The sequence below is a fragment of the Ursus arctos genome, unplaced genomic scaffold, assembly GCF_023065955.2.
Source record: "Ursus arctos isolate Adak ecotype North America unplaced genomic scaffold, UrsArc2.0 scaffold_1, whole genome shotgun sequence".
Taxonomy (NCBI): domain Eukaryota; kingdom Metazoa; phylum Chordata; class Mammalia; order Carnivora; family Ursidae; genus Ursus; species Ursus arctos.
In genome coordinates this window covers 72,009,357-72,033,135 of record NW_026622763.1, presented here as the reverse complement: position 1 = coordinate 72,033,135, position 23,779 = coordinate 72,009,357, and the positions used below count along the sequence as shown (strand labels likewise).

The following is a 23,779-nucleotide window of genomic DNA, read 5'->3' as shown; positions in this document are numbered from 1 at the left end:
TGAAGAAAAGAGTAGGGTTTTTTTTGTTGTTGTTTTATTTTCTCCTCTAAATTCCACCTTAATTCTGCACACACAAAACTGGAGATATTGTGTAAAATGAATGTAAAACTGGAAATATGCAGTAATGTTTTTTTTAAGGACTGAGAAAAGTCGTGTATGTTGAAATCCAAGACAGTGAATGAGAATTACAGAAAGATTTGGCTTTAGAATAAAGTTTATCTTCATTAATCAGAATGAGGGCTCCTCCAACACACATCCCTATCCTTTCAATGTAAAAAGCTCAGGTGGTATTTATATGAGTGCCTCGTAGTATAGTCTGTGTCTTTTAGACATCATTTTTTTACCCCATATCTGGCTACAGCAGACCTAAGGGGATTTCCCAGCATAATGAGGTTGTGCTTGAACCGCAGGAGCTGATGGCATGGAACTTATAAAAAACTGGGGGGGGGGGGGGTTTAGACAGCTTCTATATTTTCAGTGTCTGATCTTGAAAACTTATGACATTTAAAAACTTTTGCTTTCATCTACAGAAAGAAAATTTATTTTTAGCTCATCAGAAGTTCAGGCAAAATAAAATTCTGTGGACATTGACCTAAGGTCATGGGTAAACTTTGATTTGAGCGCTGTCTAAGCTATTTCTGAATGTAAAGATGGCTTTAGTTTGTCTAGATAAAGCCCCAGAAGAGGCAGGCAGCCCAGACTTACATTATTACAGGGCCTGCTTAAATGAATTTGAAGGAGAAAGACGGGTTTAATTTTGGGCAGACAACCTTCCTAGGCACTGGGCAGGAGGATCAGCTTCCTCGGCACCTACTTGTCCTAAGACTGTCAGAGTCCCCCGATGAGCTTATGCTGGCAGAGACTGAGCGGGTCATCTTTGCAGGATGCAGCTTGAGTTTGCAAATATAAGAGGCTTCCAAGTTGTCTTGTCAGGTAGTCTCAGGTAGACTATGGTCATTCATTTATTCATTCATTCAGACCTGCTTTTGTTGTTCCTTTATTCCTTCTATTCATCTGTCCATCTGTCTCTCTCCAGCCATGAAGAGGTATTTATTAAGTGCCAACTTTGTGCCACATGCTTCTAGGAGCTCACTAAATCCTGGATCTATGAATGAGCTCGGAAATGGTAAACGTCATTGCTATGTGCTAAACTGCCTTGTGATCATTGAGGATAATATCAGAATATTGGTATTTGTATAAATGATACAGTGTTTTCACATATCTTATCTGTCTTAGCCCTGGGAAGTGGGGCAGGATGAGGAAACCGAGTATCAGAGATGTAAGTGGCTTGTGTACATAAGAGCCTTGTCCCTGATTGGCACTCAGATTAATTAATATGCTTTCCAGGATGCAGTGCCTTGCCAAAACAGAAACTTTATGGATGGCTTCTTTGGGCCGGTGCAGGAGGCAGGTGGCCTGGGCCTCTTATTTGTACTGTCAGAGCCTTTGCTCTGTGTCCATTCCCAAGCCCCTTCCCGCCAACATCAGAATGACCTTTTTTTCCCTTGGATGGAGATTTGGTGCTTTTTATTTTCCACTCTCATACTTTAAGTTTGGAATCCTGTTCATCCTCTAATCCTATTAGGTTTCTGCTACGTCCACACTGATACTGTCTGTCTTTGATTTTCATGATAGTGTATCTGAGCTTTAGCAGAGGAGGGCTAGGCCATTCAGGCTCTTTTGGCCCTTGTTAAAGAGAAGACAACTTGCAGTAACATATAAATGATAAGTTCACCTGTCGGTGGAAATGTGGGCAGATTTCCTCAAAAGCATAAGGATTAGAATGTGTTTACTTTTTCTAGTTTGTGGCCTCTGAATAAAAGATCCTGTGAATGAGAATCATAATATGAAGAATAAATAATAAAACAATAAAAGCACACAGAGCAATGGTTAAAATCATGTTTTAAAATAAATTGCAGTTTGCTTGATTTTTTAAAGATTATTCTTTTTTAAAAAAGATTTTATGTATTTATTTGAGAGAGAGTGAGAGAGCACAAGCGGGGGGGGGGTTGGGGGCAGCAGCAGAGGGAGGAGAAGCAGGCCCCCCACTGAGCAGGGAGCCTGATGCTGGACTCCATCCCAGGACCCTGGGGTCATGACCTGAGCCGAAGACAGACGCTTAACTGACTGAGCCACCCAGGCGCCCCTAAAGATTATTCTTTTTAAATAAAAATGCTTGAGGGAAGGACATTTCCATTCCATCCACTTTATGGTTCAAAATATTCGGCTTCTAGAAAGTTGGGAAAAATGCAGACTTTCTAAATAAGAACAAATTATTAATGGCTGCCTAAGTGAATCTTGTAGCTATTTAAGGTGATGGACGAGATCCCAGTCTTTGAAACAAAACCATTTCTTATAGGACGTGGCCTGTAGAATCTTTTTTCAGAGAAAGCTTGAAATGGAGTTTCATACTAATGCCTAGAGTTAATGTAGATGAGTTGAGATTGCTTTTAAAAAGCACTGGGTGTTATATGCAACTAATGAATCATTGAACGCCACATCAAAAACTGATGATGTACTATATGCTGGCTAATTGAACATAATAAAAAAAAAGAATAAAGGAAATGCCATAATTGCATCAAAAATAATTTTTGAATAGGTAGTGTACAAAAAGAGTATAATGTTTAAAAGATACAAAAGGTGAAAGTGAGTATCTCCTCAACTTCATGCCCCAGTCATCAGAGTCCCCTCCCTGAAGACAACCACTTTTAAGTTTCACTTGATCTATCTGGAAATATCTTACTCAGATACAAACTCAGAAACAGAATGATTGCTTTAAAAATGTGATGTCGGAATCATGCAGTTACAGAAACCCCTTTACTTAGGAGCATGGTTACACGCCTAAACACCACTCAGGGTCCCTTCCACCTCCCCTCCCCACAATACAAGCCGAGGTGACCCGGATCCTCCTCCCATCTGTGGAGGTGATGGAGCTGGCCCGCTGGTGCTCTGGGGGATGTCTTCATTTGTGTTTATGGAAATTAGTAAGTTAAACATTTAAAAATAAAGGGGCTTTTTTGCCTTGTTGGCATCTAAATAGGGGCTGCCAAATCTCTATTGCAGGAGCTCTATAAATGAAAGTATCCTGAAGACCCCTGAAAGGTGCCAAGATATATTTCCGTAATTCATGACTGGCTTCAGCCGTTCAAGGGGGACCTCAGAGAGAGGAAGATGCCATTTGGGTGGTACTTTGTTCCTTCCTTCCGAGGCTAGAGCGGGCCCAACCAGTGACAGGTCCTCAGAGTTTAATGTGGGAGGCCTCACCCTTCTGGCCTGCTGCCCTCTGAGGCAACATGCTTTTAATAAGTGGATTTTTTGGGAGAAAATGCTTTCTTTTTATAGTCTGAAGGAATACACACACACACACACATCTGTTTCCACAATTTGAGGCCAAAAGGAGGACATGTTGGCTGCCACATCAGGCTGTGGAGAAAGCGTTCTTGGGGAGATGGGGTCATTCATCGCTCCTTAGTCCGGCATCTCGCCTGCCTGTGCACGAGGCAGCCTGGCCCCACGGGCGGTGGGCTCCTCCTTTATCTGGTGCCCCATCATCATTCCTGTGTTCACTTTTACCTGTGTGTGTCTCTACTGCTCAGAAGTAGCTTTTTGTTTTCCTCTTGCAGTTCATGGTTACAAATGGTAGCTGAAGTAGAAGCGTGAATGCCAGCTCCCCTTTTCTACCCATGTGGAGTATTCTTCTAGGTTCCTATTCCCACAACTAAAACGTTCAAGCGCATCGATCAGAATGCTGCTCTCTCTTTCCTCTCTCTCACTCGGAGGGGATGTTGATCAGCTACACCATTTTTTAAATCTGGAGTGACCTCATAAAGCACTAACTGATATTTGAAGAGGAACGCTCCCCAGCATGGAGCATTGCTGTATTTTTAAGGGACAGAACTGGTGTTCTGCTGAAGGAACCGTCTTGTTTCAATCCAGATGCAAATAACTAGAGATTTTATTATAGCAAGGAATAAATAATACCTGGAATGCGTTCACTAGCAAAGCTGGCCGGGCTGTCAACATCCTACAAAAATAAGCTTTTTTTTGGGGGGGGGGGGTCTCATAGTCTGTTACCTACCTGACTCTTAAAACCTTACGAAAGAGGAGATTGCATCCTAACTTGAGAGGGAGTTAGGGAAAGATGTCTTATGAAAGTGCACTTCTCTTTATGGAGAAATGAGCTGCTCACTCACCATTGATTTGATCTATGAGGGGCTGCTGCAGGCGAATTCACAGACTGCTGGTTGCTAACATTTTGAGTGGGATACTAATGAGCTCATGCCTGCAGAATTCAATCCTCAGGCATGTCACTGAGCTGGTTCTGCTTTGGCAGGCTCTGTGCATGGGGCCTCGCTTTGTTCTTATAGAATACATGCTGTTGGTCTTGGAAGAAAGCAAGTGGGAGAGGAAGGTTTGCTCTGATCTATACAGCTGTTATTATTTCAGTAATAACTTGTGTTCACATTTGGGAAAGTCATTTGCACAGGTGTTCCCGGGCAAATGAAGTAATAGTAAAGCTAGAATTCTTGTGTAGGTCCTCTTGCTGTTCCTCCAATCCAGCGTGCTCATTCCTGCTTCCCTTTTGCCACTCCTCACTCCTAACTCTCTCTGCTCCATTTTTCTCATCTGTAAGTTTGAGTCCAGACCAATTTGTTCTGTGAGGCCTTTCCAACTCCACCGTCTGTGTCCTCACTAATCTTTTCTAGGGTCTCTACACTGCTACCTTGCTGCTCTTTCTTTTGAGTGCTTGTCTTTTGTATTTTGTCCTGCCTGTAATTGTCATCCTACAGCTACACTATAAAACAGCTGCTAGACCAGAACCCTTTCTTTGATTCCCTTGCACTGTCTGGCATGTATTGTGATGGGTACATGATAAAAATCTTTTGCTCAATGGTGCTAAATACGTTGTGAATCACGGCACTGTGTTATCGTATATAACACTCAATATTTTACCCCATGATAGAGTTAATATTTTGAGCTTTAGTGTTTTGTCACTGATAGGAAAATATGATATTGTATTCCTGTATGTCGTATTTTTAATCCCATATAAATTTCTAAAAGAGGCTTTTTCTTTAATCATTTTATTTTTCTCTTAAAACAGGCAAAGCAAATACTCTGTAGGAAGCCATTGGGTACAGTCAGGAGAGTCAGTGGACTATTAACTTCCTTGGGGAAGTACATCTAGTGGCCCCACTTTAATAACCCAGGTGGCTCATTTGAGAGAGGAGCTCCACTCCTGTAGGCTGGGACTCTTCCCTGCGGCCTCCCCATCAGCATCATTGCCCGTATTACACGACACCTTGGGAAAAGGGCATCTTACAGTGACATAGCAGTGACTCAGATACTCTGTATACGGAGAAATTCTGGAGGCTGTGGGTTCTCTCTGACATTTTGGCTTCATGGTCTTTGAAATTGTCATTACTTTCAAAAATCAATAACTGAGATTTGTATTGCTTTTTATCAAGCTCAGATTGTACACACACACACACACACACACACACACACACACACCTGTGGGGCGAGATATAGTTCCACAGAAATCCCTTCCTTCCTTCCTTCCTTCCTTCCTTCCTTCCTTCCTTCCTTCCTATGTCTGTATCTATATATCTATATGCCAGTGGTTCCTAAATTTGATCTCTGCCTAGTGACTGCATTGAAGCCACTTGGAAAGTTAAAATACAGAGTCCCTATCACTGCAGAGTCTACTACAGTATTCTTTTTTACTTTGTTAGACTGTTTTTTTGCTATTTCCATTGACAGCGGCAGTCTGTCTGTATTGTAGAGGTTAGGAGTGAACGCTTTGGAATTGGACGGATTGGGTTTGAGTTCTGACTCTGTCATCTCCTGTGTGCTTGACCTTCTGCAAGCCTCAGCACTTCTCCTGTAGTATGGGGACAGGCACCTCTGCCTCCCCAGGTTGAAGTGAGGATTAAACAACAACATGAGCAGAGACGATCACGGGGTCTGGCATGCGGTGGACTACCTCGGTAAGAGGTGGCTAGCTCAATTCTTAGCCCTACACTATACATGTTATGGTGCGTCGTTTTTGTGCATTATCTTTCTCATATATTTGGGATGTTCTTAGAAAAAGTCAGAGGACCATATAAAATGAGATAGGAGCTGGTACCCTTTGTTTCTCTGATTGGAAAAGAAGGGATCATTCAGAGTCATGAGTAGGATTTTCTGAGAGGTGATATGACGGATTTCTTCAGCTAATTCCTAAATGACTTGTTTCAGTGTTTAAAGTATTGTTTTTCTCCAATCGATTTGCAGCGGAGATAAAAATCTGTTTTAAATACTACCACGGCATTAGTGGAGCCCTTCGTGCCACGACCCCCTGCATTACCGTGAAGAACCCGGCTGTGATGGTGAGTGCCCCTCATTGTCAGCTTCCTCAGGAGGTCCCTAGGGCCTGGGTTTCTATTTTTGCCTGTGTAGCTCTGACAGGGTTATGGGGAACAATGAAAAAGGAAACGCATAATACCATGGGCACCCATTTTAGGAAAGGAAATAACTTACAGGCTGGCTTACCTGGATCCATAATACAAATCAGTAGAAAAATCTGATTTGATTTATAACAACTCTGCAAATAGTCAACTCTTCAGAAAACCCATTCAGGAAGCAAGTAAATGAGTACCTCATCACACTTAGTCTTAAACCTGGTCTAAATTTAATCTAGGTGACTGGTTGGGAGGAGATGGTGGCATTGCATCTTACGTGCGTTTAATTTACATGATTTCAACGAGTAAAAAGGAAAAGTAACAATTTAAATCGTGTGTGATTCTACCTGCCAGTTAACTGAGCAAGCTTTCACCCCAAAGAGTGTAAGATGGGGATCACGTGTGTGCTGTCCCCTCAGGAGGTCTGAGCCCAAGATCTCTTCATGCTGAGTTGGGCTCTAGTGCCTAAATATACCACACATTTTTGGTATAACATGGCCACTCGATGGAATTCAGTCTCTTCACCAGGTCTTCAAGTGAAGAGATACCTAATTTAGTTTTGGTGGAAACTGGTTGTGTTGGACTTTTGAAGGAAAGAATGTCTATTTGCAACATGGTACTTTCCAAAGGATTACTTTTTACAGTTTTGTGATTTTTCACTCCACTGACTAACTAGAATCTAACAGATTTGCAAATGTACTCCATTGTACATGGGTGGTTGGGTTCAGATTGTTTGGGGAAATTCTTGGAGTCTAAGATATATAAAGCATTGTAGTTTCTATAAGCCATTAATAGAAACCAGGCCATGAAAGTATAGAATAAAAATATTGACTCCCACAATATAGAATCTTTGTGACAGTGTGTGTGTGTATGTTGTGTGTGTGTGTGTTGTGTGTATGTATGCATTTATAGATGCATGCATTTTTGGAAATAGGCAAGTGGCCATGCTGACTCCCTGATACTCAGAAAGTAATCTCTGCAGGTGGTATTTTAAAATTGTCCATACCCACCAATGTGGTATCATGAAGTCTTTCCTTTTCATTTATTCACTCAAACAAATATTCATTGGGTACCTGCTAAGTACCAGGCATTGCACCCACCACCAGGGATGACATGATAAGCCAGACCTGGTCCTTGCTCTCCCATCTGGTGGGGACAAGAGACATCAAGTAAATTAAATTACGTTTATTTGAGTGATAATTACTATGAGGGGGAGTAAAATGGGACCATGATAGCATATATGAGTAGGATTTGTCCTGATCAAGTAGGTCTTGGAAGTCTTCCTTGAAGATGTGTTTACAGGACGATCTGAAGGATGAGTAGAAGTTACTTAGGTGAAGAGGGGGAGGGAAGAGCATTTCAGATAGTAGGAATAGTATGTATAAAATCTTCAGTATCTAAATATTCTTCTCACATTTGAATTATATTTGAGTTCTCACGTAGTAAACATTGTTTAGAATTTAAAAGAGTAATCCACATTCACAATACAAGATTTTGAAGGTCACAAGGAGAATAACAATGATTGATTACAAAATCTGCCATGTCACATACTAAGGACTGGAATATACTTTAATTAATATTCTAAAAAGAAAAACCATAAAACTGGAAAAGTGAGTTTTTTAAATAATAAAACCTTTGAAAGATTAATTTTGTATGAAATTAGACAGTAGCTTCCAAACATGATTTTCTAGATTCAGATTTTCTTAGACTTGAGCAGTTTCAGTGATCAGATATCATCGAAGACAGCAGGACTTCCCTCCAAAAACATTGATCTCGTTCCATTGATTTTGCATTGAGATTACTCTGTCAAAGCCTGTGGATAGTTTGGAGATAATTAATTTGCTTCAGACAGGTTTTAGAGAACCTTAAAAGCTTCCCAGATACAGCTCTGGCCATCAGAACGAATATTTTGGTTCAAAGGATGACTAATGAAATTAATAGTCAATAGATTTCTGACCCAGCTAAGACAATTGGGTCTGTATCCAAAATTGGAAGGCTGTGCCACATGGACATCTCATGAAGCTGTGTTTCTATCACAGCATGATGGCCACCTTGTTACATGACATGCGTCTAGTTAGTGTGACTCGTTGACAGCACTGACATTTACCAATCTCTTTAGTTTCATTATTCCATGACCATATGCGAAAAACAGTCCAGTGGAAGAAATAACGGAGCAACTCTGTAGGGAAGGAGATGAGCTGTCGTCCTCATCTTACGGCCTCCTCTATCATATATCCTTTTGCAATGAATCAGGGATTTAAAAAAGTTGTGTCTTTTCTGTCATTTGCACTTTGACGTCATTGTCATTCATCAGAGTACACAGCGATATGTGTCTCAGGCATTTGGAACAGGAAATCCTCTGGCTTCAGGGACAGATAAAGGCTAGCATCACTCACTACCACGTATTGTTCCAACACTTGATTGTCGACGTTCCTTCTGGGTTTTCCTGGAATGAATCTATGGAGTGAGTTTATTTAAAAACCTCTCTCTAAACATTGAGTGCAGATGTATTTCTTATCACTGATGTCCCTATATCTAGCGACAATGTTTGGTCTTTCCTGACTTTATTGTCATGAATGATAAAATTGAATTCTTCAAGTATTATTTCAGATGAGCATTTGCCACGGTTGTAGTAAAGGACACAATCTGTGAATTCTGGGAGAATTGTTTCACATTAGCCTTTTGTTAGACGTGGTTTATGTTTTTAAAATGAGAATTTGAAGGCATTTTCTTGTGTTTCTATACTAGCTTATAACATTTTAGATAGGTTTTAGTGAAGACAAACCATGAGCCTTTTCCATCTCATTTAACTCACCGAGCATTGGTGTGGCCTAGCGGGAAGAGATATCATGTTTTTGGAGGGAACACATCTCATTGGGCAGTGTGGTCCATTTGAAGTGAGGCTACGGTTTACCAGATGTCTGGCTGTACCCGGACTTGGTGGGGCACGTTGCTGAGTGTCTGTCTCAGTAGCATCTGTACTACCTCACTCTGTTCATCACTCAATAGCCCAGGGGTGTGTGTGGTGAAAGCAGTATGAGACAGTGACAGCCGTCATTTATCTGGTCAGTTTGCTGCTCTCTCTGTTCCAGGTAAGCTGGGGATGATGAGTCAGAGGGGAACAACACAATATAATAAACCATACATACTTGTTGAGAGCCAATCCAGAATTATCAAGTAGTTGGTTTTATGGATGAGATGAAATGAGGATACGTGGATGGTACCCTAGTATATTGCAGATGACATTTGAAAAATTAGGAACCAGTTAAGTGCTCTACAAAATAGTTTTAAATAAGATACAGGAAGTAGAGAAGGAAGTAGAAATTTGTATTTCAAAATTTGAATTTCAAAATTTGAATGAAATTTATTTTAAAGTTGCTCAACTTTGCTTGGATTAGTGAAAGTTTTATCTTTTATTAGTGTATGTTTTTTTAAATTGAAGTATAATTAACAGACTGTTATTATTAGTTTAGGTGTACAATACAATGATTCAACAATTCTATACATTACTCAGTGCTCATTATGATACGTGTACTCTTTAATCCCCATCACCTGTTTCACCCATCCCCCACCCATCTCTCCCCTGGTAACGACAAGTTTGTTCTCTGTATTATGAGTCTGTTTTTTTTTTTAATCTTTTTTTGTTGTTGTTTGTTCATTTGTTTTGTTTCTTAAATTCCATACATGAGTAAAATCATGTGGTGTTTATCTTTCTCTAACTTATTTCACTTAGCATTATATTCTCTACTCCAACCCTGTTGTTGTAAATGGCAAGATTTCATTTTTTTATGGCTAATATTCCACTGTGTATATGCACCACATCTTCTTTATCCATTCATCTGTCAGCGGATACTTGGGCTGCTTCCATATCTTGGCTATTATAAGTAATGCTGCAATATACATAGGGGTCCATGTACCTTTTCAAATTAGTGTTTTCGTTTTCCCTGGGTAAATGCCCAATAGTGTAATTACTGGATCATATGATAATTCTGTTATTAATTTTTTGAGGAACCCACATACTGTTTTCCACAATGGCTGCACCAGTTTGCATTTGGTGGTGTGTGATTTTTAAAGGAGTAAGGGAGTGCTGCAAAGATTCAGTGCAAAGGTTTAATCTGAAATTTAGAATTAAAATGTGGTTTTTATTTCCTAACTATTCAAAATATATTCTGCCTTCACTTCTGTCTCTTATAGTATTGTGGACTCCTTTTTTAGAGAAATGGGAAACTCTTTTTTTTTTTTTTTTTTAGTATACTATAAATTGAGCACTAATTGTACATAAATTGAGAGAAAGGCTAGATCTGCTATGTGGTCCATAAATGACTGGTTTCAAGTGAGATATAATTTACTTGAAAGCTTTTAGGAAAACTTTTACAATACAATAACCAGTACAACATATTGCAAACTCTTGTCATTGCTAATTACAATACCACGTGCCATGTACCTGCAGCACAATAAAATAGGAGTCTACAAGGGCAATGGGGCATCCACGTGGTCACTCAGAAATATTTGGCAGGAGAGGATAATTCTGCGTACGTGTGGATGAGCTTGATATAGATCACCTGTTTAGTTTATTCTACGTTTTCCTAAGAAATCTAAAGGAGTTCGGTGTTTGGTTTGTAACTTAAAGGAATATTTTAATACGGTAATAGCAATATAAGTGCATTTACTACATATCAACTATATTCTTATCAAAGAAATAAAAGGACATGAAGTAGGTTGATTCATATCCCAGGGTATTTAGAAGTTTGTATTGGTTTCATTTGGGGTAAAGATTAAATTGAGGTATGACTGTCTCATCTCTGGGAATATGTCTCGATTCCAAGATTTATAGCATATGAAGAAGCATATACTACAATGCATCTTTGACACAAAAAAATCATCATATTTGCAAATATATGTGGCTTCTTAAGAAAGTTGAGTACCAAACTACACCTGTAAAACTTCCAATACGTGCTTTTCCTCTGCAGATGGGGGCAGAAGGCATGGAAGGAGGCGCTTCTGGAAATCAGCATTCTCGGAAACTAGTTAGCTTTACTTTGTCAGGTAAGGGTGTCTTTAAACATGATGTCCAGTTTGAGAGTATATCATTTCAAAGGCATGAGTGGTCATTTTTGTCTATAGACTCTCATGTATGATATATGAACTAGTTATTTATATTTTTTGGTAATATTTCTGGAAATTCAAGTGTATTTCTTACCATTAGATTATTAATATAAACTCGGAGACTATTTCTTCCACCAAGTTTTCTAGTGATAGACAGACTATGACTATGTATAGTTACTTTAAAAGAACACTGTAATGTAATACGTGCTCACCCCACAGTAGAACTTTGATTATTGAAAACAAGGTGTGCTCAGCTCATCCAGAGAAAGGAAAAAGTTGGAGACTAGAAAAAATAAGCCAAAGGATGCTCCTATTTCTGTGGAGAAATACACATGGAAGTTGGAAAGCTGATGAGACCATTTTTTGTTTATTTTCTGGTTAGTGAAATACTCTAATTGCTGATATGTTTATGAAAAAAAAACCACTGCTTTTCAGATTGTGAGTTGGAATTCATTTGTGTTTTGTAAGTTTAATTTAGTTGAAACCAGCGGTTTTAAAAAAAAAGAATAGGAAAAATCAGAGTTTTACACTAAAGGGAAATATTTTTTCATAGAACATCAGTTTAGACAAACTGAAAACTTTCACACAAAAAGTGCACGCACCTATGCACGGGTGTACTGGATTTCAGAGTGAACTAGATTTCGTATGTAGGTCACGGTCGAAAATATTTGAAAGCTACTGATTTAAAAAATATATAATTGGCACTTATAAAGTCAAGATTTGCACTAAGAAAATCAGTGTTTGAAATGGACTTTTAACACGGACAACTGTGCTACGATATATACAAAATGCAGTCTAACAGATGTCTCCACTGTAAGATGTTTTGTTTTCATTTTTCCGTGGGTGCAGCGCTTCTGAAATTTAAATTAGATTCACTTTTCTTGGCTGCAAAAACTGTTGTGAATGAAAATTAACTTTCTCAAGAGTGAGAGAAGACAGACATTTCCATGGTGCATAATTACCACCTTTGATGAAGTGTGTCCATTAGTTCAGTGCTGGCCTTGGCCTTCAGAGTGTCCATTTCTGTTCTAATATGTTCCTTCTCCCCACGTGAGGTTGCTCACTGTGAAAGCCTTTGTTTTTGCTTTGATCCTCCGGTGAATCTCAGAAGTCGTAAACTAGTGGCTTATGCTTCAAATTTAGCCAATAGGTATGTTTGGTTGGAACCTCCAGGGTTTAAAACACATCTCGGTTTTTAGGGGCGCCTGGGTAGCGCAGTCGTTAAGCGTCTGCCTTCGGCTCAGGGCGTGATCCCGGCGTTCCGGGATCGAGTCCCACATCGGGCTCCTCCGCTGGGAGCCTGCTTCTTCCACTCCTCTGCTGTGTTCCCTCTCTTGCTGGCTGTCTCTCTGTCACATAAATAAATAAAATCTTAAAAAAAAACCAAACATAACTAGGTTTTTAGAAGGGCAGTTAGAAGTACCACTGTCAGTGCTACTACTCCCCCGCTCCCCATTATCTGTGTGTCCCTTGAAAACATTTATTTGGCTATACTTTAGACTTCATAGTCCCAAGTGGCTGCAGGTACAGAAATCCTTCAATTATAGGTAGGGAACAATTAGCCAACCTCTATGCTTCAGAAAATTTAGAGTTTGACCATCCCATGGTTTTCTTAGTTTAGAAGCATTGCCGTAAGATTTCAAGTGATCAATATCATTCTAAATATGATATACACATATCAATTTTGACTCGAGGGAATGCTAATTAACTCCCCATAGGAGCATGACCATCCAGAAGCTGAAAATCCCAGGACATTTTCCTAAAAAGTGGGAAATCAGCTTTGGGACACCACCAAATGCTGCTTCTTTAAATATAATTTCCTCCAACCTCCCACCTCAATACACATGGTAGCGGCTACTTTATAGCTGTTTTATTTCCTAAGGTATTGTCAGATATTTGCAGATGGTGTACAGAAATGGCTAAAAATCATAGAAGATGAAAGCAATTCTACAATGGTAATTCTGAAAAACTAACCCAGTTGTAGCATGTTGACAGCGGGTGGTAATATTTATCCAGGAGCATTTGCGCTCTGTACAATGGCTACCTGCACGTGTTCTACTCTCGATTATCTGTGGTAAGTAGGGACACGAATAATTGAATTCTACATCTAAAACAAAAACTGTGTTTTGATGAATATCTTCATCCTCTTCTTCAAATAAAACTTTAAACTAGGATATTTAACATGTCATACCTTTGCGACTTTGACTTTGTGACTTCTTTTTTGGTCTATGAGGTTATGCGGACACTTACGAGCAATAAAATATATAAAAGACAAAAGGGAGAAGCAAGAGCAGGAATGAGATGGATAAGGGGACTGAATAATCAGACTACAAATAATTGGTAGTTTCTTATATTTATTAATGAAGATTTATTTGTACAGTGTTCCTTGTGGCAAAATTTGGAATGAGGGTTATTTAATAGTGACATCTTTCATCACAGTGGCTTAATCTTCTGATGGGAGGTTTTTGTTCAAAGGAATGCTTTGCATGAATAATTTAGCTCCGTCAGGCCTTGTGGCAGCCATTTCTGTACGGGTTACTGCTCATTTGCTGCAAAGAACTCCCTTCTTTAGGAGTAGATTTAATATCTAAAGAATATTATTATTCTGTCTTTGAGTCTGAGGCAAGCATAATCAAGAAAGGTAAGAAAATAAATATGCAAATCGTGTTTTTCTCTTAAAGCTGTTTTATGCTAAATAAAGCCAAGCGAAAACATGTAGCATTATTAAATGGGTAGTAAAAGGCAGATGCTGTATTAATAATGACTCCGTAGCTTGTGAAGTGCCGGGAGTGGGGCTGTAAGGCTAATGAGCTCACGGCGGCTTTTCTGAAGTGCCTGTCTTGTTCCTTACTCCTCTTTCCCTTCTACCACTGGTTTTCAAATCAGACCTCTTACTGTATTTCATGGCAGCGTCCCTAACATGAATTTTTCAACCCTTGCTGACATATTAAATTGCGTCCTCTGCTGCCAGTCAGTTGTCCTCAGACAACATGCTAGGCCGCAGTTCTTGTCGGCCATGGGTGAGCCTTCTCCAGGCAGCGCTCCCTAAAGAATATGGTCCTATGGGCAACCCCAGGCCAGTTCTGTCCTACTAAGAAAGACTGTTTCAAGAGTGGTCTTGAGGGGCGCCTCAGTGGCTCGGTCGGTGGGGCGTCTGACTACTGATCTCAGCTCAGGTCTTGATCTCAGAGTCGTGCATTCAGGCCCCATGTTGGGCCCAGCGTGGAGTCCACATTAAAAAAAAAAAATGAATGGGCTTGAATAGGGTGACTCGGGTGACCTCCTATGATTTAGGGTCACCATAAATTACTGATCTGGGTAATCCAAAGATCTCCAAAGCTTCAGAGGCGTCTGCAGAATTTCTCTCTGGACCAGGGGTCAGCACCTCCCTAGGCTGATCTCAGTGTCATCAAGTTACTTAGAAACAGTCTATTATTGCAGAAGCTTTGAGGATCACTTAGCTCTCAGGCCAATCTTACTCACACTAATATGCTCAGAAAGGTGTTGAGGACTCAGCGGATCTGGGTTTATTGCCTGGCATGTTTGTATCCCTTAGTCTGACTCCCTTTAAAAGTATCAGTCTCTTCACGTACCAGAGTTTAGCCAGAAATTTTAGCAGCTCACCTAATGTGACATAACAGCTGGTGAATCTAAGATGAGTTCTGGGACAGTCATCAAATATGTAAGTTCCTAAACAGTAACCTCATAATTACTTAATACAGCAGGTGACATTCAAATTTTAGAAATATTTCTGGTCTCCTTTTCCCTCTAACATTCATTACGTTTGTGGAGTATATATGACATTTTAAATGTGGTACAACCAAATGTGTGCTCTGAAGTTTTTCCTCCAATTAGACGTAGCTCTATAATTTCATATATGTATGTAGAAGATTTAATTTTTCTCTCATGAAAGAACATACTAGCATTCTTTTTTAAAAAATTGTTGCCTAATAATTTTTCCCACGATATTGTTTGAAATGCTGGTTGCCGAACCATGTGAAGATGCACGCGTTAGAATCAAGATGATTCCCAGGAAAAGTCAGTTTAGGTACGTAAGGTGACGGTAAATGTTTGGCTTCATTTTTGCAGCCTGTCAGGAGACCTCCCACTCTGTTGGAATTAGTCATAACTCACTTGTCCTCACTTACCTAAGCGATCATAGTGTAACTTTGTTATTGTTTTGCTGTTGTTTACCCCCCTCTTCCCCTCCCTCCCTCCTCTCTTTCTTTCAAGATCTTAGAGCAGTTGGGCTAAAAAAAGGGATGTTCTTCAATCCTGACCCTTATCTTAAGATGTCCATTCAGCCAGGGAAGAAGAGCAGTTTCCCCACCTGTGCCCACCATGGGCAGGAGAGAAGGTCTACTATCATCAGTAACACCACCAATCCAATTTGGCACCGAGAGGTAAGATGATCCTCAGAGATCTTCTATTTGACAGTTAGGAAGGTGGCCAAGTCCATATCTGTTCTGTGTATCATTGAGCTGTTTATGAGCATGGCAAGATGGCTGAGGAGTCTTGGGGCTCTGTTAGCAAGAGAGTTCGGTGAGAATGAATTAGTTCCTTGTGGCCAAGGCCAGGTGTAGGGCAAAGCGAGTGAGGTCCTTACCTTGCGTGCATGACTTAAGGGGGCCAAAAGACTCAATCATCAAAATTAATATTTTAATGAAATATTTTTTAAAAAAATCAAAATCAATGCAAAAAATTCATAATGAACAAATATTAAAATTTTAAGTAAGGACAGGGTCAGTAACAGTGCCTTGTAGAGTCATATTAGAGCCTGAGGCAGAAGGAAAAGTCAGCGACACCAATCCTGTTTTTATTTAAAATTTGAATGTTTTTACACCTGAAAATAATACAACACTGTATGTCAACTAACTGGAATTAAAATAAAAATTTTAAAAGCCCACCCAATCTTTTATCTTTTGTTCTAGTATATATTCAGTACAAATTAAGAGAATTTCTCTCCCTACGGGCTTTGGTAAATGTTTTTTTGGATTTCTAGATTTTGGTTGATTAAATAAGCCATCCACGGACTTGTCATCCTGAGTGAAGCCAGATTGTTGGTATGTTGATGATGTACTTTAGAGTTTCTCACAGCTACGTTATGCTGCTGTCACCTTAGTGCACTGCATCATTGAAATCAAGCAAAGGGTTTTCTCATTAGAATTGGGGAAAGTCAGAGAACGAACAGAGACATTGTTTCTCATCTAGTGAACAGAGTATGAACTCTCCCACCATTTCTCAGAGATCCAAGACATGTTTCACCTATTAGTGTGAGATTAGAGAATTTCTGGGTAAACCTTCATTGGCATAGGAGATATATAATTAATCAGATCTTTCCCTAAATGTTTAATGACAACAATATGTTCTAACAGTTTTGTAGAAATATTTCACTGGGGCGGGAGATAATTCAGGAAACGAATCAGAAAAAAGGTATGGCTATTTGAGACTTGCCAGCACAGCAAGATGTTTCTCCTGAGTTCTTATGGTTATTTAAATGGATTAAATACTGCATGTATTCTTACACCTGGTTTAAAAAACTACTTATGATCTCCAAATAGTAAAAAACTCTTAATTTAACATATTTAGAAGCCTAGAAGACATAACAGGCATCTCACTATGAGCTCTAGAAGGAACATAGTGGATATAGTAATGTTACTAGCAATAATTTTCTTCTCCTAACATTTTATATTTACAAAGTTCTTAACCATGTTATCAGCGTATGCCTAATAAGGGGACATAAAAGATGAGATCATCATCTCTCCATTTTGATGATTAAGAAGCTGAAGCTGGAAGTGTTTATGTAACTAGCTGCTCAGAGGCAGAGACAGTGCTTAAACTCAGCTCTCTTATTCTCAGCAAGTGCCTTTTCCATTCAGCAGATTACTGGACTACATGGCCCTTGGCAGAACTTTAATTGTTACGACTAAATAAACTTAGTGGTGCCTAAGTGTAAAACTGGCTGCACCATTCACATCATTGTGGTTGAGTGGATAATGTCCGGGAAGGGGTGAAATGGTTCGGGTTAGATTCCGGCCCCGTCACTTCCTTACCCCGAGATGCTCGTCCTTGAAAATGTTATCTTTGTAAGAATAACATGAAGGTAATATATATGAAAGTCTTTGTAAATGCATAAAGCTTTTTATATTTATTTTATATTCTTATTAATATCCAATCTGTTTTTCTTCAATGGCATTCCTAAGCAAAACAACAAAGCTTAATGTTAACTTCATATTTTTATTTTTCTGTCCCAGAAGAAATGACCCCATGTGCCATTTAAATTAAGTACTTTCCAGTTAAACATTGTTTCAGTCTCATATTTATCGGAGAAACCACAGTATTCTGTACATGTTCCTACTTTATCCACTAAGCGAAAGAGTATTTTAACCTGTACAACTTCAGAATCCCATGGGATGAGGAATTAAAATTGCTGTTAATCAAACACAGCAATAATTCAAAACCATCCTGTAACAGGATATTAATTCCAAAGAATTGAGATACGATAAATGTAGTAAGTACTAAAATTGTATTGTGCACAATTTAATATTTGATAGCATCTCCTGAAGCTGTTGAACCAGGAAGGGCTGAATGACTGAAAGGGCTTCTTTTGCCAGGCAGGTCCTTAACTGATGCCTTGTAATCACTGTGAGTGCTAATGATTCTAAGAGAGGGTGGACAATGGCTACAGATATTTCTAGCAATGTGGACTCTAAGTCATTAGGATTTAAGAGACACCATTTTCTATAATAATGAAATGATATAATTTCATACTGTCTTTCTTGTGAATCAACATGTTATGTGTTTTTGTTTTCAGAAATATTCCTTTTTTGCACTTCTTACTGATGTCTTAGAAATTGAAATTAAAGACAAATTTGCCAAGAGCCGTCCCATCATCAAGCGTTTTCTGGGGAAACTAACCATTCCAGTCCAGAGATTGTTGGAGCGGCAAGCCATTGGGTAATTAGCCCCCACATGTAGGGATCTTACTGAGATTAGTTTGTACAGAAGCATCTGAAATGACACTTTGTAGTCCTAGAACTTTTCTTACTGAGAAGTGGTCAGATAATTCTTTTAAAAATGAAAGTGTTTGTATACTCATTAAACTGTGCAGGACCAAAGCACTTTGTTTTCATTATATACCTTTTTTTTTTTTTTGGTATCTATCTTCCCTGAGATGTGCCTACCATTAGCATTTCAGCGTCAAAAGTCATAGTACTCAATTGTTCTTGAGTATATTGAAATCTTTCGGTAGAAGTCTCTCCTAGAGCAGGATTCGACTGTCAGGTTGACAGCTCCCTTATCCTAATTAATCCTGTCCAGACAGCTTGCTCTTCCTGATAAACAAAAACCACCTTCTTTTAGGGCCGTTTAAAACAAGATCTTGACTCATAGAAGGTATTACCACAGAGCTCTTAGACCTATACATTCATTCAGACAACTAAAGTTTACTCATTGAGAGAATTTTAAAATGTGATTTGATGCCTGTTTTCTTTCTGTGAGCTTTTTGTAAGTTGTGAATAAACTAGTTAAGAAATCATAACATCCTTTATCATAAATGGTGTATGTATTTTTACAAGGTCGTTTCCAGCAAACTCAGTACCGCTGCTGGTCTGAAGTAGCACTGATGGTACTGTTTTGGTATCTTTTTCATTGTAGGAGAACATTATGAACATATGGCAGTAATAATAGTAATAGTGGTTGTGGTGGTAGTGGTGGTAGTGGTGGTGGTGCCACCATCTTGTTTTGTGTCTTCTTCACTGTGAGAAAACATGAACAGAGCAGATGGTAGTGGTGGTCATAGTCGTAGTGGCAGCAGAAGGAGTAACAGTAGTAGTAGCGATAGTAATAAATAACAGTGAACAAACAAAAAAGATGCCAAGAGCTTATTCTATGTCAGGGGTTAAGTACATTACTCTGATTAGCCCATGTAACTTTCTCAACATCTCTGGGAGATAAGTAGAGTGATTATACCCATTTCCGAGATGAGGAATCTGAGGCTAGCAAGCAAGAGCTGGAGCTGGGATTTGAGTGCAGATCAGTCTGCTCCAGAATCCTGGCTTCTGTGCAATACTTCAAGGATGGGCAGCAATGGGTTATTATTTCAGCTAACTAAGGAAAGTCGATCATTCATAGTCACTCTGCAACTAACGAACTGTTCTGTTTTGGCAAGTCATAATTTACTTGGACATTCCTCATCTGAAAAATACAGTGTTTAGACCAGCTGAACTCGAAGGCCCCTTCAAAATCTGAAACTAAGCGATTGTAATGGATTCTAATTCTCTGGTCGTCAGAGATGATGGAATCTGTGGTCAAGCCAGCACACATGAAGTAGGAATATTATACTGAAATCTAGCAACCTAGTTTACCTGATAAAAGCTAGGAAATCACAATTACTGCTTCTGGTAGAGATCATATACATTGGGAAGTTTTTAAAGTTATTTTTAGGATTTATGGAAAGTGAAAGATTTTAAAGAGTAAGAATTAACTTTAGTAAATACAGTGTATCTATCATTTAATTTATATAATTATCATCATATAATTTACAGAATATATAAGACACATGATAAAAGTGTGAATTTATGTACACTAGTAGGAATGATCAGGGCAAAATAAAACCTTTTCAGCATGTGAAACTGTTGTTGACTTGCTGGCTTTTCATTTAGTCTTTTAAACAACTGGACACTTGGGAGAACGGCCAGTCATGAATTGATATGTATTAGAAGGAAGTCCAGCATGAACTTATAAAATATTAGAATTATGAAGTATTTCTTTATAAGCATATTAAACACATTGCCTGATACAGATACTTGGGGATTTGCTTTATTAGATAAGAATGATACCACATATTGGTATATTAGCTATTAACACCTAAATATATATTCCTGATCTGATTGATTATTGCTTTCCATCAAGTAATTGATTCACCTGGAAAAGTACTGGGTTTTCATTGCTTAGATGTTTGGTAGATTGCTGCCCTCTGAAGTAGTTGAGGTTTTACAGAGTGTGGTTTTGTAGGATGAGCTAGAACTCCTTACTAATTCCCTATTTTGAGAGCATTTGTTTGAATGTGACATTTTTCAGAAGAGTGGCCCACGTTTCTCCAAAATACACACCGCTTTCCTATGCTTTGTCAATACCTCTGATTATATGAGAGAGAATGCCCCAGGTAGTGAGAGTACTTTGACACTTAATCTTCATAATAGTGTATCATAATAATATATAATATATTGTTCACGGTAATTTATCACAGCAAGAAGCAGGATGAGTCAGATGAGATTAGGTAAGAAGAAGGAGGCACAAAGATGAAAAAAGAAAAAACAACCCAAAACCCAAAAATAAACAAAAGAAAAATAAAGATGTATTTTTAAAAACCCAAAATAAATAAAATAAAAACAGAAAGGAAGGAAGGAAGGAAAGAAGGAAGGAAGAAAGGGAGGAAGAGAAAAAGGAAAGAAAAGAAAAAAGAAAGAAAGTAGGTGACTCCTCTGATAGGCACTCAACAAAGGGTGAAACAAACCCTTGACTTAGAATCTCTGAATAGGAGGATTTCCTGTATTTATAGGTTGAATAGTTGAATTGAGTATCTGGCTACTTTGGTTCATAAACAGCACTAACACCTGTTAAAATTCTTCTTTCCAAGTAAAGAATCTCATTTGTTAATTAATTTATTCAACAAATACACGTGTATACATATGTAGTGTCTACTGAATGTGAAACACGGTGTTAGGTATTGGGGATATGACAGTGAGCAAAACAGATGGATGCAGTTCTTTTCTTACAATTCCTACTAAACATTTATTTCCTAGCTAAAATCCATTACTTTTATAAATCATCCATTATCAACACCAGCACTTTACTTTTATGGGCTGAGGAAGAGAAGATGAGGATAAATGTATTTTTAACAAAGAAATGAAGGTTTTATTATTCTAGGACTTAATGTCCAAAGAGATAGGTGAGAAACCACAAGGTTGAGGACAGGCCATGTAATTTGCTGCCAGGTTCATGCCTTAGTGGGCAAAGATCAGGCACCTCTGTGTGTTAAGTGCTGTCTAAATTCTGGGAAGACAGTGGTAAGAGAAAGAAAAAGATGCCCCTCTACTATGCATATTATAGCCATTATATAATGTTACTTGAACACTTTAATGTAAAAGTAGCATAACTATACTAATAGTAAAAATGCCTGTATATTCCTTTGCATAAAAGATTTTTTTAAAATACCAGTTTAAGTAGGTAAGGCATTATTAGAATAGCAGTCACATTTAGATGAGCCATGAGTGAATTATGGCATTAAAATGCATGCTAGAGATGGCAGCATGGTGACAGCCGAGCAGGGACTTCCGCGTCAGATGAATCTGTGTTCTAATCCTGTTGTGTCACTCAGTACTTATGTCTGGCCCTGGCCAAGTCACTCACCCTCCCCACGCCATGGTGTCCTCCTCTAGAAAATAGAGCTGCCACCTGCCTCCCAGGGGGACTGATAGACGGTGCAGGCAAAGCCCTTAGCAGAGTGTGCATGGCACATGTGAAGCGCTCACACTGGGATACAAAAGCATTTTAAAAGCATCCATCGGGACGAAAACTATTACAATGTTTGTAGGAAAGAAAAGAAAAAGAAGAAAATACAGTTTTAAGAAACTCTTGCTAAGAAGTCAGAAAGATCCCTAAGAATTGATCCAGGTTTTTGCAGTCATATGTGTTCTTTTAAAGGGATGACATCTATTTGGAATTGTCCTGAGAAAGTAGAGACAGACAAACGAAACAGTGACGCGCATTAATAATAAATAGACTGGGGCTCCAAGCTGCACAGTGGTGCAAATAATAGACAAAGGCATTATTTTCCTTCTGAAGTTGCCAGTAGAGGGCAATGTGAGAGCAGAGATGGTGTGATTCTGTACTATCCCTTTTTTAAAAATTTAATTTAGTTTTATTATGTTATGTTCATCACTATACATCATTAGTTTTTGATGTAGTGTTCCATGATTCATTGTTTGCATGTAACACCCAGTGCTCCATGCAATATGTGCCCTCCTTAATACTCATCCCCAGGCTAGCCCATCCCCCCACCCGCCTCCCCTCTGAAACCCTCAGCTTGTTTCCAGTAGTCCATAGCCTCTCATGGTTCGTCTCCCCCTTTGATTCCCCCCCTTCATTTTTCCTTTCCTTCTCCTAATGTCCTCCATGCTATTCCTTATGTTCCACATATAAGTGAAACCATATGATAATTGTCTTTCTCTGCTTGACTTATTTCACTTAGCATAATCCCCTTCAGTTCCATCCATGTTGATGCAAATGGTAGGTATTAATCCTTTCTGATGGCTGAGTAATATTCCATTATATATATAGACCACATCTTCTTTATCTATTCATCTGTTGAAGGGCATCTTGGCTCCTTCCACAGTATGGCTGTTGTGGACAATGCTGCTATGAACATTGGGGTGCATGTGCCCCTTCTTTTCACTACATCTGTATCTTTGGGGTAAATACCCAGTAGTGCAATGGCTGGGTCATAGGGTAGCTCTATTTTTAATTTTTTGAGGAACCTCCATACTGTTTTCCAAAGTGGCTGTACCAACTTGCATTCCCACCAACAGTGTAAGAGTGTTCCCCTTTCTCCACATCCTCTCCAACATTTGTTGTTTCCTGCCTTGTCTATTTTTGCCATTCTAACTGGCGTAAGGTGGTATCTTAATGTGGTTTTGATTTGAATTTCCCTGATGGCTAATGATGTTGAATATTTTTTCATGTGTCTGTTAGCCATTCGTAGGTCTTCTTTGGAGAAGTGTCTGTTCATGTCTTCTGCCCATTTTTTGACTTTCGATTATTTGTTTTTTGGGTGTTGAGTTTAAGAAGTTCTTTATAGATCTTGGATATCAGCCCTTTATCTGTAGTGTCATTTGCAAATATCTTCTCCCATTCCATGGGTTGCCTCATTGTTTTGTTGACTGTTTCCTTTGCTGTGCAGAAGCTTTTTATCTTGATGAAGTCCCATCAAGATAAGTTCATTTTTGCTTTTGTTTCCCTTGCCTTTGGAGACGTGTCTTGAAAGAAGTTGCTGTGGCTGATGTTGAAGAAGTTACTGCCTATATTCTCCTCTAGGATTTTGATGGATTCCTGTCTCACCTTGAGGTGTTTCATCCATTTAGAGTTTATCCTTGTGTATGGTGTAAGAGAATGGTCGAGTTTCATTCTTCTGTATATAGCTGTCCAATTTTCCCAGCACCATTTATTGAAGA

General features: G+C 38.9%; 1 protein-coding gene across 2 annotated transcripts in view; it reads left to right on the top strand.

Annotated features, from left to right (window-relative positions):
- Window positions 1–23,779, top strand: part of HECW2 (HECT, C2 and WW domain containing E3 ubiquitin protein ligase 2) — a 355,090-nt gene that overhangs the window by 210,182 nt on the left and 121,129 nt on the right. For both annotated transcript variants that reach the window (XM_057303656.1, XM_026492284.4), the window contains exons 4-7: window positions 6,274–6,368; window positions 11,411–11,486; window positions 15,780–15,949; window positions 18,361–18,503. In XM_057303656.1, the coding sequence (XP_057159639.1) occupies window positions 6,274–6,368; window positions 11,411–11,486; window positions 15,780–15,949; window positions 18,361–18,503 (484 nt within the window). The remainder of the gene's footprint in view (window positions 1–6,273; window positions 6,369–11,410; window positions 11,487–15,779; window positions 15,950–18,360; window positions 18,504–23,779) is intronic.